This window comes from Chelon labrosus (genome assembly GCF_963514085.1).
Source record: "Chelon labrosus genome assembly, chromosome: 15".
NCBI lineage: Eukaryota > Metazoa > Chordata > Actinopteri > Mugiliformes > Mugilidae > Chelon > Chelon labrosus.
In genome coordinates, this window is record NC_140348.1 from 11,681,761 (window position 1) to 11,696,234 (window position 14,474).

General features: G+C 39.0%; 1 protein-coding gene across 1 annotated transcript in view; it reads left to right on the forward strand.

Annotated features, from left to right (window-relative positions):
* Nucleotides 1-14,474, forward strand: part of LOC311499921 (zonadhesin-like) — a gene marked incomplete at both ends in the record, with an annotated part of 147,380 nt that overhangs the window by 111,866 nt on the left and 21,040 nt on the right. The window contains 4 exons of the mRNA XM_084561061.1: nucleotides 196-334; nucleotides 554-695; nucleotides 2,126-2,322; nucleotides 2,535-2,667. Of these exons, the coding sequence (XP_084417187.1) occupies nucleotides 196-334; nucleotides 554-695; nucleotides 2,126-2,322; nucleotides 2,535-2,667 (611 nt within the window). The remainder of the gene's footprint in view (nucleotides 1-195; nucleotides 335-553; nucleotides 696-2,125; nucleotides 2,323-2,534; nucleotides 2,668-14,474) is intronic.

Consider the following 14,474-nt stretch of genomic DNA (forward strand, 5'->3'; position numbering starts at 1 on the left):
AAGAATGTTGTCATAGATGGGTTAATTGCAGAAGAAAAATTCCCAGAAAACAAAGACAATACAATTCTTCTTTCAAAGTTTTTACTTATTGTTATTTATCTATGTGCATTTTAAACAAGATTTTAATAAGGATAGTTACCAGGGACACTACCTTAGTAACACAAAGCTTTTTTGAATGAATGTTTGTCTTGACAGGTGTAATTATAACCCCAACACCACAATCCCTGAGTGTGATGAAGATGACATGGAACTGTATGAGAGCTCTGGATACTGTGGCATCCTTCTGGATAAAAATGGTCCTTTTGCTGCGTGCCACCCAGAAGTCACCCCCAATGTACATATATGCACATTCACGCACGCACACACACACACACACACAAAAAGGATGCTCCTGCATAAAATTTTGTAAAAATTTCCTTGCAGCTAGACAAGTTAGATATGGGTAAAGAACCTCAATAGGTGGTTTGGAGATAAGAGGAATGAGTAACATGAAAGAGGGCAAAAAGAGGGAGAGGATGCATATTGACTCAACATATTAACTGTATGTCTGCAGCAATACTTCAGGGATTGCGTCTTTGACTTATGTGAGATGGATGGAGCCAAGATCATTCTGTGTGAAGCCATTGAAGCCTATAACAATGAATGCCAGGGCTATGGGGTCATCGTTGGATCATGGAGGAATGAAACCTTCTGCCGTGAGTGTTGGGTGAATGAATGAATAGAGAAATATGGTGGGGTGGAAAAGACAGAAACAGAAAAAGAGGTGGCTCTCAAGATCGTGCCTTTTGGCATGACAAAGTCTAGTGGTGCAGCACACAGAGTTGTGCAGACGTGTGCATGTGTAATACACCATATTCCCTCATACACCAGAGTAGTCCTAATGACCAGTCTTTTCCCTATTTGCCTCAGATCAGATGTGGGTTTGTATTTCTAATTCCTTCTCTTTTCTCACTATAATAATAGTCTGTCATATTTAGTTTAGTACACAGCCTGTAATAATGATTAATGACTTGTGCTCTTAATACAAACTCAAACCTTTTTGTAACAATTTCAAACTGAAAAACCTTCTAGCATGTTTGTAGACCATAACCCGTCATTTCTTAAACTTGCTGTTTTTGTGAAACATCTGCCAGCAACAACAGCCATAAGGGATTAAAGACATTTTTTTTGTTCTCCTCACCATCAAGCAGTGCTTCTTCAAGGGGGCATTGTGGGTTTTTCTTTTTTTCTGTTCATCAGTGACTATTGTACCTGATGTTTCTAAACCAGAGTCACTGGTACGACAAAGTGCTGAAAATAGCTTGGCTGAAATAAAAACTGTAGAAATGCACTGATGTGCTGTTTATACATACGTATGTATATTATGCTCAACTGGCATACATAAATCCCTTGTTTGTCTATAAAGACCACAGCCATTAGGTGAGACCCATTAATTGACCACAGGTTTTTATTTTTGGAATATTGTTTTATAAAACAAAAAACACAAAAAGCACTAAAAGCACTAAACAAGAGCAGGGTCTCATGCTGGGTTGAAAGCCAATGAATAAAAATGCGTTTTAAGACAAGTTTTAAAAATGGACCGTGAGGGGGCCTTGTCTGACATGCAGTGGTAGATTGTTCCATAATTTGGGAGCAGCAACAGAGAAAGCATAACATATTCAAGGAACACCTAGAATAAGTTTAAATCAGGTCATCAAGAACTTTACACAAATCAGTATATCAGTACTGGATTAAATAGGTTTATGCATTCAGGTGGGAGTAGATAACTGCATTGCTCAGTGGAACTATGGCGTCTTACTTTCTTGTATGTAACGAATCCATCTATCTAATATACTGGTCAATCTTCATTTCACATTCGCTGAAATCTGGCCAGTTATCAATAAAGCATTCAGTTCATGAGCGATGATGTCATCCGCAGCAACAAATTTGACCTGAAACGTTTCTTAGTTCGTTCTCATTACCTAAGTAAAACAGTCCCTAACCATCTCCACTTGAATTACTTGCCTAGAAACCTTTAATGTCAGGTAATATAATGTTAGGAAGACTCCTAAATGGTAAAATAAGGTAAGGTACATGCTTCTATCTGAGCCATTTCACTAATTTTAACCTCTTGTCCTCCCTCTAGCCCTAAAATGCCCCCCCAACAGCCACTATGAGTCCTGTGCAAACCCCTGTCAAGAGACGTGTTCTGGAAAACCTCCATTCTGTGGTGGGCCCTGCTCTGAGGCCTGTGTGTGTGACCCTAACTATGTCCTAAGTGATGGTAACTGCGTCAAGAACACTTCTTGTGGCTGCAAACACACCAACGGGCAATATTATGAGGTACAGTGAAATGGGTCTAACAGCCAGCTGGAAATGATCCAACTTGCACACTCTCTTACTTAGACCCTAGATATGGATAAGGGAAAACTTTGCTTGTCCTCTACACATTTTGCAGGGCGTTTTGAATCCTTATAATGTAAATTTGCACAGGAAAAACACTGTGCCCAGCATGCTACTTAACTGAACTGACAGTTGTGCTTTGTGTTTCTCAGCCTGGAGAGGAGTTTTATGTGGAGGACTGTAAGATGAAATGTAGGTGTGAAAATCACTCTGTCACGTGTGTGGACTCTAAGTGCCCCCCACTGCTCGAGTGTAAACTCCAGAATGGAGTCCTCGGCTGCTATGGTAGGTTTACACTGCTGGGTTTACATCAAAGGCAGTACAAGTCGAGTGGCAACTGAACTGGATATGAATTATACACACATAGCAGCATCCCCAGCACGATGCAGCCCAACACAGACACACACACAAAAGCGCTTCAGGAACAACTAAAAAAACATTAAGAACAGCACAAGGTGTTGAGCTGGCCTCCAAATTCACTAAATCCCAAACTGATTAAGTATCAGCGAAAGTCAAAAGCAGCAGAGAACAGCACTGTTATTAGGGGTCCATGCAAACGAAGTTGCAGGATCCCCTTTGATTTTGTTGCGATTTTTAGTATTCTTCTTCGCCTTCGGTTTTTTCTTTTTCCCTAAAAGTGTCTGCTCAGGAGAAACTGCAAAGGCCAAAGGCATCAGTTGGTAACTTGGTAGAAGTCCTCGCATGTCACTTTGCCATAGTGTCAATACACATTCCTGAAGCTAGGTGGCGCTATAATAAGCCAATTTACATTTTGGCTCATATCTCAAGAACCGTGTGCCCTATAAACAAAATTCTTTCTCCCTCTGATTCCTTATATAGCACTGGTTCTAATGGACTAGGCCACACCCATTTCCGCCAGGGGGCGCTACAGGCAACACAGAAACATTTCATATGACTTTAAGGCCCATAACTTATCCTTATGAAACTTAGCAACCATCATTATGTTTGCGTACAATCATGCCAAGTTTCGTGAAATTCGGGCTGTAGGGGGCGCAATAACGACTACATGTTTATATCTCACATATCAGCACAGTAAACTGCTTGAAATTTGACAATAATAATCTGTGGATGACTCCTTACAAGCCCTCCAAGTTTCGTGCAATACAGTCTATAGGGGGCAGTAATGCCTAAGATTATTGCAAGCGATCAAGGGGTCCATGTCGTGGCAAAGTCATCCCCGAGCGGAACGCAGAGTTATAAGCCACCAGTACCGCCCCCTGTAGACTGTATTGCATGAAACTTGGTGGTCTTGTAAGGAGTGATCCACAGATCATCTAGTTATTATTATCATAAGTTACTAGTGCAGAGCCCGTAGTAGATGTGCCAGAGTATTGTGTTTTTCGTATTGTTTAAGAGTCTAATAGCTTATCTGGTGAAAGGAGCAGGAAATAACAATAAGTACTGTTATGACTGTTATTAGAACAACAGGCATACAGGCATGAGACACCAAATATTGGCAAGTGAACAATGTTAATGCATTCATTTTAGAAAAAGTTTTTTCAGTGTACATGTCGCCTTATTTGTACATTGTTTTTGAGTAGGTATGTTGCTTTGAAGTGATATTGAATGTGTAGCTATATCAATAGAGTGAATGAGAGGGTGTTAGAATAATTTGTCAAATGTTTGCCCAATTAAAAATATTAACTGCAGTATTGCTATTTGGGCAAATACAAACTTAAGGCCCATAACTGTATCAGGCAATATAATATTTTATGTATCAGAACAGGTCCGCAGGTATTTTACGTGCATCAGACAGGTACGTCAATTAGCTCCTCCTCCCAACTTTACTGACAAACTCGTCCGTGTCTCATGGTTGCCTTGGCAACCGCTCAGCGTATCGGTACGGCAGCGCGGCGCTCTGACATTCATACGGGTGACCAATAAAAGCTCAAGACACAACCATTAGAGCACTAAATACTAAAATATGTTTACTGGTACAGCGTATAAGATGTAGCTGATTGAGTTTGACACCACTGTCCTAAACAACCAATCAAACCACAATAGTCTAATAAAATAGGCTATGCCCATGAACTGACATCTTCTGGTAAAAGCACAACCCGATAGGAAATCAGTCATAACATAATGTCCCATACCGTATCAGTCTCAGAAGATGATTGGGGATGAAGAACGTTTTTTGAGGAGTATCGGGATGTAGAGGACATTTTTAAAAGGCGCGGGTTATGTGAGCAGCGCTGTGTGTGGTGTCTGTCTCTAGGCAACAGTGACAGGGGGAGTGGCTACAGTCAGACGGAGCAGAAGAACGGTAAATGAGTAAATGCTTGTTTTAACGATATCTTTAGTGTTTATGGTCCAAAAACCACGAAACTTTGCACTGCACTCCCGCGAACCATTGGGAAGATACATAGCAAATTTGAGGTGGATCGGATAAGTGGTTCGAGAGTTATGCGTGGAACAGACAAACAAACAAACCAACAGAGTGACACACAGACAGACGCTCCTTGCATTATCAGATAGATAGATACTAGTGCAGTGCCCGTCGGAAGTATGTATTCCTATAGTGGGAGCTGAAGAAGATTTTTCAGTTGTGACCATTGTCGTGACCCATGTCTCCTCCCCACAAAGACATTAATTGTAGTGTTTTTACTATACACATAGTAACATACAAAATACAAATGTAGAATCAGAATCAGAAATACAGTAGCCTATGTACATTTACAAATAAATAAATAGTGTTCAACAGAGTGACTGCTTGGGGAAAGAAGCTGTCTTTGTGTTGGCTGGTTTTGGTAAACATCTTCGTGCCCGTAGCGAGACACATGCCCAGTTTCAAATCAATCGGGCCAACGGTTCGCGAGATATGCGTGCCACAGACACACACACACACACACAAACTCACCAAATAAGTTAAAAGAAATTCTTGATTAATAGATAGATGATAAAATCACTCATGTTTTGTCTGTCTTGCTGTTGCGATGAATAAACTGTAAAATAACGTTGAGTCTCCGTTGCCATGGTTACCATCTAGCGTTTGAGCCAGCGCAATAATTTAGAACTGTCATCAGTTAGAGCGGAGAAAACCTATTTTACCGATATATTTTACATTTCTTATCCAAACAACGTCAAACTTAGCAGTGCACATCTTCGTGCCCGTAGCGAGACACCTGCCCAGTTTCAAATCAACCGGGCCAACGGTTCGCGAGATATGCGTGCCACAGACAAACAAACAAACCAACAGAGTGACACACAGACAGACGCTCCTTGCATTATTAGATAGATAGATAGATAATAACTAGATGATCGCAAGCGATCATAGAGGTGTCCATGCCGTGGTGAAGTGGTTCCCAAAGTGGGGGGCGCGCCCCCTGGGGGGTCGCAGAGCCATTGCAGGGGGGGCGCTGGGCGCTGATCGAATTAGAGGGAGACAATTTTTGTCGAGTCACGGTATTCCCGCGGGAGTCCCGCGAGAGCCAATTTCACTGTTGGTACCGTGATAGAGCAAATAATCAATGGGAGCGGGCGGGACCGGGACGGAGGACGGAGCCGGAGATTAAATTAAAAAGTGACGCTGCAATGCGGTGAGTAAGCCCAGCATTAGACAACAACATAGGGAGCGGGATGGGATTTAGGAGTCTTTCTCTCGGGATTTTGCGGGACAGGATATTGGGGATATGACGAGAGTATTTTTGTGAGCTCGGTATGGGATGGGAGCGATGAGATGCACAGGTTTGGTTTTTGAAGGGCTCCCACGCAAATGCAAACCTGTTACACTGAACAAATTACACAGTAAAGTTAACTTTACTGGGGGGGCGTGAAGATTGTCTTATGTACCAAAGGGGGTCCCAGCATAAAAAGTTTGGGAACCACTGATGTAGTGGTTGTAGCGCCCCCTATAGCCCGAATTTCACAAACATTGGCATGATTGTAAGCAAGCATATTACAATGACGGTCACTAAGTTGTATAAGGAATGGGTGAATACTTCAAAAGTTATAGGCCTTAAAGTCTTATGAAATGTTTCCGTGTCACTTGTAGAATCCCCTGTAGACGTAATGTCACGCAACTTGATGGGCGTCTACACAATATGTTACTGATTGTGTATGCCAAAGTTCATGAAGTTACCTATTGCAGTTTTTGAAATATTGAAATGTTGCTCGTGTAGCGCCCCCTAAAGACCAAGGGTCACAAAAGTTGGGGTGCTTGTACAGAATCATATTACTATCAATGATATGAAGTTTTATTAATAATAAGAATAAAAATCGCAACAAAATCCTGCAACTTCGTTTGCATGGACCCCTAACAAGTAAAGCTAATTATTTCTGTTTTCCTAATTTTCTGTCAGCTGCCCTGACAACAACAGCAACAGGTGATTAAATATTTGTTTGACCAAGTCTATTAAAGCAGCATTCATTTAAAAAAAATAAAAATTAATTTTGCAACAAAGTCAATGTAAAAAAGTAAAGCTCAGCCCTCAGGTCCTTACCACTGTTGACGAGTAGAGCAGGAGTAAAAACTGTCACTTTTATTTCTGTTTTCCTGAATTTTCTTTCAGCTGCCCCGACAACAACAGCAACAACAACAGGTACTTAAATATTTGTTTGACCAAGTCTGTTAAAGCAGCAATTATTTTAAAATAACTAGTTCTACAACAAAGTCAATGTAAAAAAGTAAAGCTCAGCCCTAAGGTATTTATAACTGTGACAAGTAGAGCAGGAGTGACAACTGACAGTTTTGTTTCTGTTTTGCTGATTGTTCTTTCAGCTATACCCACAACATCACCGGCCCCTACAACCACAAGTATTTAAATATTTGTTTGACCAAGTCTGTTAAAGCAGCAATTATTTTAAATTACTAGTTCTGCAACAAAGTCAATGTCAAAAAGTAAGCAGGAGTGACAACTGACAGTTTTGTTTCTGTTTTCCTGATTTTTCTTTCAGCTTACCCGGGATTGACAACAACAGGTATTTAAATAGTTGTTTGACCAAGTCTATTAAAGCAGCAATTATTTTAAAAAAGACATTCTGCAACAAAGTCCATGTAAAAAAAGTAAACCCATAGGGTATATATGACTGTGACAAGTAGAGCAGGAGTGAAAACTAACAGTTTTATTTCTGTTTTTCTGATTTTTCTTTCAGCTGCCCCGACAACAACAACAACAGGTATTTACAATTTGTTTGACCAAGTCTATTAAAGCAGCAATTATTTAAAAAAAAAAAAAAAAATAGTTCTGCACAAAGTCAATGTAAAAAAGTAAAGCTCAGCCCTCAGGTATATATAACTGTGACAAGTAGAGCAGGAGTGACAACTGACAGTTTTGTTTCTGTTTTCCTGGTTTTTCTTTCACCTATCCCGATAGCAACAACAACAGGTATTTACACAGTGTTGGGCAAGTTACTTCAAAAACGTAATACATTATGTATTACTTGTTACTGTCATTTCAAAGTAATTCGTTACATCATAATATTACTGTCTCTGAATTGTAAGGCATTACACTACAACTGCATTACTTTTAAGTTACTTTCACCAAAATAACTGGAAATATATATATACTTATTCTAAATGTATCTTATTATGCTCCTAGGCTTAAGGCTAACAACAGAAGAATGTAATAGGCGCAGTTTAAAAAATAAAGAAAAGAAATTGCATTTAAATGAGAAGATACTTCAAAAGTTATAGGCCTTAAAGTCTTATGAAATGTTTCCGTTTCACTTGTAGAATCCCCTGTAGACGTAATGTCACGCAACTTGATGGGCGTCTACACAATATGTTACTGATTGTGTATGCCAAAGTTCATGAAGTTACCTATTGCAGTTTTTGAAATATTGAAATGTTGCTCGTGTAGCGCCCCCTAAAGACCAAGGGTCACAAAAGTTGGGTGCTTGTACAGAATCATATTACTATCAATGATATGAAGTTTGATTAATAATAAGAAGAATAAAAATCGCAACAAAATCAATAAGGTTCCTGCAACTTCGTTTGCATGGACCCCTAACAAGTAAAGCTAATTATTTCTGTTTTCCTAATTTTCTGTCAGCTGCCCTGACAACAACAGCAACAGGTGATTAAATATCTGTTTGACCAAGTCTATTAAAGCAGCATTCATTTAAAAAAAAATAAAAATTAATTTTGCAACAAAGTCAATGTAAAAAAGTAAAGCTCAGCCCTCAGGTCCTTACCACTGTTGACGAGTAGAGCAGGAGTAAAAACTGTCACTTTTATTTCTGTTTTCCTGAATTTTCTTTCAGCTGCCCCGACAACAACAGCAACAACAACAGGTATTTAAATATTTGTTTGACCAAGTCTATTAAAGCAGCAGTTATTTTAAAAAAGACATTCTGCAACAAAGTCCATGTAGAAACGTAAACCCCTCAGGTATTTATGAATGTGACAAGTAGAGCAGGAGTAAAAACGGACAGTTTTTTTTATGTTTTCCTGATTTTTCTTTCAGCTATACCGACAACAACAACAACAACAGGTATTTACATATTTGTTTGACCAAGTCTATTAAAGCAGCAATTATTTTTAAAAAAAAAAAATAGCTCTGCAGCAAAATCAATTTAAAAAAGTAAAGCTCGGCCCTCGGGTATTTATAACTGTGACAAGTAGAACAGGAGTGAAAACTGACAGTTTTATTTCTATTTTCCTGATTGTTCTTTCAGCTGCCCCGAAAACAACAACATCACCGGCCCCTACAACCACAAGTATTTAAATATTTGTTTGACCAAGTCTGTTAAAGCAGCAATTATTTTAAATAACTAGTTCTGCAACAAAGTCAATGTAAAAAAGTAAAGCTCAGCCCTCAGGTATTTAGATTCTGTTTTCCTGGTTTTTCTTTCACCTATCCTGATAGCAACAACAACAGGTATTTACACAGTGTTGGGCAAGTTACTTCAAAAACGTAATACATTATGTATTACTTGTTACTGTCATTTCAAAGTAATTAATATTACTGTCTCTGAATTGTAAGGCATTACACTACAACTGCATTACTTTTAAGTTACTTTCACCAACATAACTGGAAATATATATATACTTATTCTAAATGTATCTTATTATGCTCCTAGGCTTAAGGCTAACAACAGAAGAATGTAATAGGCACAGTTTAAAAAATAAAGAAAGAAATTGCATTTAAATGAGAAGATGAGGTAAGAACAATAAGTGCAAAACTAGCTTAAGGTCAATAAACGTCAAAAAAGCAACCCCTTGCAAGCTAACCTCCTGACTACCAGGAAAAAAAATATTATCCAATCACATTTTTTTGTTAATTCCCCAATCTTTTTAAGGTAATTAGAAAGCTGAAAAAAAAAAAATTAAATAAGTTTTTTAAGATTTCATATAACTGATGGACGACATAGAAAGGTACCAAAGCCCCACCCCTTTACATTTGTTATCATTACAAAAGCTGTAAATGTCCTCTGTAGATAGGCAGTATTAGTCTTAAAGCCAAGGTTTAAGACTAATACTGCCGAGAGAGGTGGATCATACCACTGAGGGGGTAGTACTGCATTTCCTCGTTAAAATATTATTTTTAAACCACATACTTTCTTCGATTGTGCTATTTTTTTTGTCATCTTATCATAGACAAACCTATGGAAACCCCTTTCCGCCACTTGATGAAAAAAAATTATGAGATACTAAGTCATAATTATGAGATACTAAGTCAAAATTATGAGATAGCTAAGTCATAATTATGAGATACTAAGTCATAATTATGAGATACTAAGTCAAAATTATGAGATAGCTAAGTCATAATTATGAGATACTAAGTCAAAATTATGAGATAGCTAAGTCATAATTATGAGATACTAAGTCATAATTATGAGATACTAAGTCAAAATTATGAGATAGCTAAGTCATAATTATGAGATAGCTAAGTCAAAATTATGAGATACACTCTTGCTGTGTCTTAAAGTCATACTACATTTTGATGTGATGGGGTTTGTGTGAATCATCCCGAACAACATTGTGTGATCCACTGATTTATCACTTAGGCCACTTACTTATTATGACAGGAGCTGGACCGATTCACACAAACCCCATCACATCAAAATGTAGTATGACTTTAAGACACAGCAAGAGTGTATCTCATAATTTTGACTTACGTAGCTATCTCATAATTATGACTTAGCTATCTCATAATTATGACTTAGTATCTCATAATTTTGACTTAGTATCTCATAATTATGACTTAGTATGTCATAATTATGACTTAGTAACTCATAATTATGACTTAGTAACTCATAATTTTTTTTCATCAAGTGGCGGAAATGGGCTTCCATACAAACCCTTTTAAAATAAAACAACCTTTTTTTTAACTCTTATTTTTAGGGGTGCTGGGACAAAGTTTAGGGGTGCTTGAGCACCCCTATAAACAGACTACTATCCGACGTCGAGCCTGCTTCAGCCGTACAGGAAGAAACGTTTTACAATTTGCGCTGAATTTTTCTCCTCTGCTGATCTCGCGGTGTTTTTGGCGATAGTATAAAAACAAAACACCAATTAATTTCGGGTGAAAATGCATTGTAACGCGCATTACTGACCTTTGTACCGAGTAAAATATTACCCAATTATTTTTTGGAATGCCTTAAGGTTAAGCCGAAATTATGCTTCCGCGTTGACACAGCGCGTCCGTGCGTACGGACCTATTACGGACCTATTGCGTCCTTGCGGACCCCAGTGCGTCCTACGCAAGGGCCAGACGCGCACCTCCCATTACATTACCGCGTTACAGCAAAAAGCAATACATTACAGTAATTACATTACATATATGTTTGACCAAGCAGCAGTTATTTCAAAAAAATAGTTCTGCAACAAAGTCCATGTGGAAAAGTAAACCCCTCCAGCACTGTGCGAATTACCCCACCATATTTGGGGGGTACTGCTCCTTCACTTCTATGACCATCATGGTCTACTACTGTATCAACCCCCACCATGATCGCAAAAACACATCCAAGGTCTAAACATGCGACAAATTGATCATCAGTATCTCATTATTGCTATTATAGATCCAAAGAGATCTGTTTGATCAACTTCCAAAAGTTAGAATAGTTGAATACACTGAAATACTATTCTAACGAGTATAATACTGCCTATTTCATGAAATCTTGATTTGGTTCATTTTTAGATAGGCTATCATTAGACCTGGAGGTAAGGCAGAACTTTCTCATATGCTGGGATAAACTGAAACCAATTTTCTATTATATCTATTACATTTCTATTATACACTATATTACCAAAAGTATTCGCTCACCTGCCTTTACTCATTCTATGAACTGAAGTGCCATCCCATTCCTAACTCATAGAATTCAATATGATGTCGGTCCACCTTTTGCAGCTATTACAGCTTCAACTCTTCTGGGAAGACTGTCCACAAGGTTGAGGAGAGTGTTTATAGGAATTTTTGACCATTCTTCCAAAAGCGCATTGGTGAGGTCACACACTGATGTTGGTCGAGAAGGCCTGGCTCTCAGTCTCCGCTCTAATTCATCCCAAAGGTGTTCTATCGGGTTCAGGTCAGGACTCTGTGCAGGCCAGTCAAGTTCATCCACACCAGACTCTGTCATCCACGTCTTTATGGACCTTGCTTTGTGCACTGGTGCACAGTCATGTTGGAAGAGGAAGGGGCCCGCTCCAAACTGTTCCCACAAGGTTGGGAGCATGGAATTGTCCAAAATGTTTTGGTATCCTGAAGCATTCAATGTTCCTTTCACTGGAACTAAGGGGCCAAGCCCAGCTCCTGAAAAACAACCCCATACCATAATTCCTCCTCCACCAAATTTCACAGTTGGCACAATGCAATCTGAAATGTACCGTTCTCCTGGCAACCTCCAAACCCAGACTCGTCCATCAGATTGCCAAATGGTAAAGCGTGATTCATCACTCCAGAGAACGCGTCTCCACTGCTCTAGAGGCCAGTGGCGGCGTGCTTTACACCATTGCATCCGACGCCTTGCATTGCACTTGGTGATGTGTGGCTTGGCTGCAGCTGCTCGGCCATGGAAACCCATTCCATGAAGCTCTCTGCGTACTGTACTTGGGCTAATCTGAAGGTCACATGAAGTTTGTAGCTCTGTAGCAATTGACTGTGCAGAAAGTCGGCGACCTCTTTGCACTATGCGCTTCAGCATCCGCTGACCCCTCTCCGTCACTTTACGTGGCCTACCACTTCGTGGCTGAGTTGCTGTTTTTCCCAAACGCTTCCATTTTGTTATAATAGAGCTGACAGTTGACTGTGGAATATTTAGGAGCGAGGAAATTTCACGACTGGATTTGTTGCACAAGTGGCATCCTATGACAGTTCCACGCTGGAATTCACTGAGCTCCTGAGAGCGGCCCATTCTTTCACAAATGTCTTGTTTCACAGTCTGCATGCCTGAGTGCTTGAATTTATACACCTGGGGCCAGGCCAAGTGATTAGAACACCTGATTCTGATCATTTGAATGGGTGAGCGAATACTTTTGGTAATATAGTGTATTTTCTATGGTGGTAGTTAGTGTCAGTAAATCAACACGTAAAAAAAAAGATATTAAATAATAGAAATAGAAAAAATAGAAAACTATATTAACCAATTAAAAACAAATTCAAATACTAGCATGGTATTCAGCTGCTCTTGGCTCTGGCTGAGATTGTAATTTTATGTAGGCTTAGCTACATCAGTACTTCTAATAACAAACAACACAGGACATGTGTCAAATTCATTTCTCAGGGCACAATTGATTCATAATGAAATGAGAATGGAAACCTATAGAGTTTTTACCTGCCTACCTCACCATACAGCTATAAGCTAAGCTTGCTTGAAATAGAGACTTAGCTTGCTAACTAACGTTGGTAATTAACGTTCTTCTAACGTCGGAGTGCACTTTACTAGCCAAGACGTGACATGAGCTATGAAAGAACAAAACACTTTAATAAATGTAAAATCACGCGTTTTCAACAAGCCAAACTTCTGCTGGCAACTTACATTTACCCATGCACATCAGGCTCAGCAGTGAAATCAACCAACTGCAGGAATTTACCCGGCGTTTTTATCGCGTTTTATGATACCTACCTCCTGCACTTGAGAAAGTTGCGGCATCTGCGTCGGAAGCTTATAACGCCACAGAGGTGAAAAATGGTATGGTCCAAAACGGGGGTTCCGAAATAGCAACATTAAAATATCCCTACAGTGAAAATGGGAGTTAACTTGTAGGCTATTGTTATTTTTATTATTATTATTTTCACAACATCAGAAAAAATTACTTGACCCCCCCCAGAAGTGATATTTCTGTCTCTTTGGGGGGTACTGGGTCTTCAATGGGGGATACAGTACCCCCCAGTACCGCCCGTAATTCGAACTATGCCCTCCAGTAGTCATACCTGTGGCAAGTGGAGTAGGAGTGAAAACTGATAGTTTTTTTCTGTTTTCTTGATTTTTCTTTCAGCTGTACCGACAACAACAACAACAGGTATTTACATATTTGTTTGACCAAGTCTATTAAAACAGCAATTATTGTTTTTTAAAAATAGTTCTGCAACAAAGTCAATTTAAAAAAGTAAAGCTCAGCCCTCAGGTAACTGTGACAAGTAGAGCAGAGGTAAAAACTGACAGTTTTATTTCTGTTTTTCTGATTTTTGTTTCAGCTTCCCCGACAACAACAACAACAGGTATTTAAATATTTGTTTGACCAAGTCTATTAAAGCAGCAATTATTTTTAAAAAGACATTCTTCAACAAAGTCCATGTAAAGAAAGTAAACCCCTAGGGTATATATGACTGTGACAAGTAGAGCAAGAGTGACAACTGACAGTTTTATTTCTGTTTTCCCGATTTTTCTTTCAGCTTACCCGGGATTGACAACAACAGGTATTTAAATATTTGTTTGACCAAGTCTATTAATGCAGCAATTATTTTTAAAAAAAATAGTTCTGCAACAAAGTCAATGTAAAAAAGCAAAGCTCAGCCCGCAGGTATTTATAACTGTGACAAGTAGAGCAGGAGCGAAAACTGACAGTTTTATTTCTATTTTCCTGATTGTTCTTTCAGCTGTCCCGACAACAACAACAACACCGGCCCCTACGACCACAAGTATTTAAATATTTGTTTGACCAAGTCTGTCAAAGCAGCAATTATTTTACA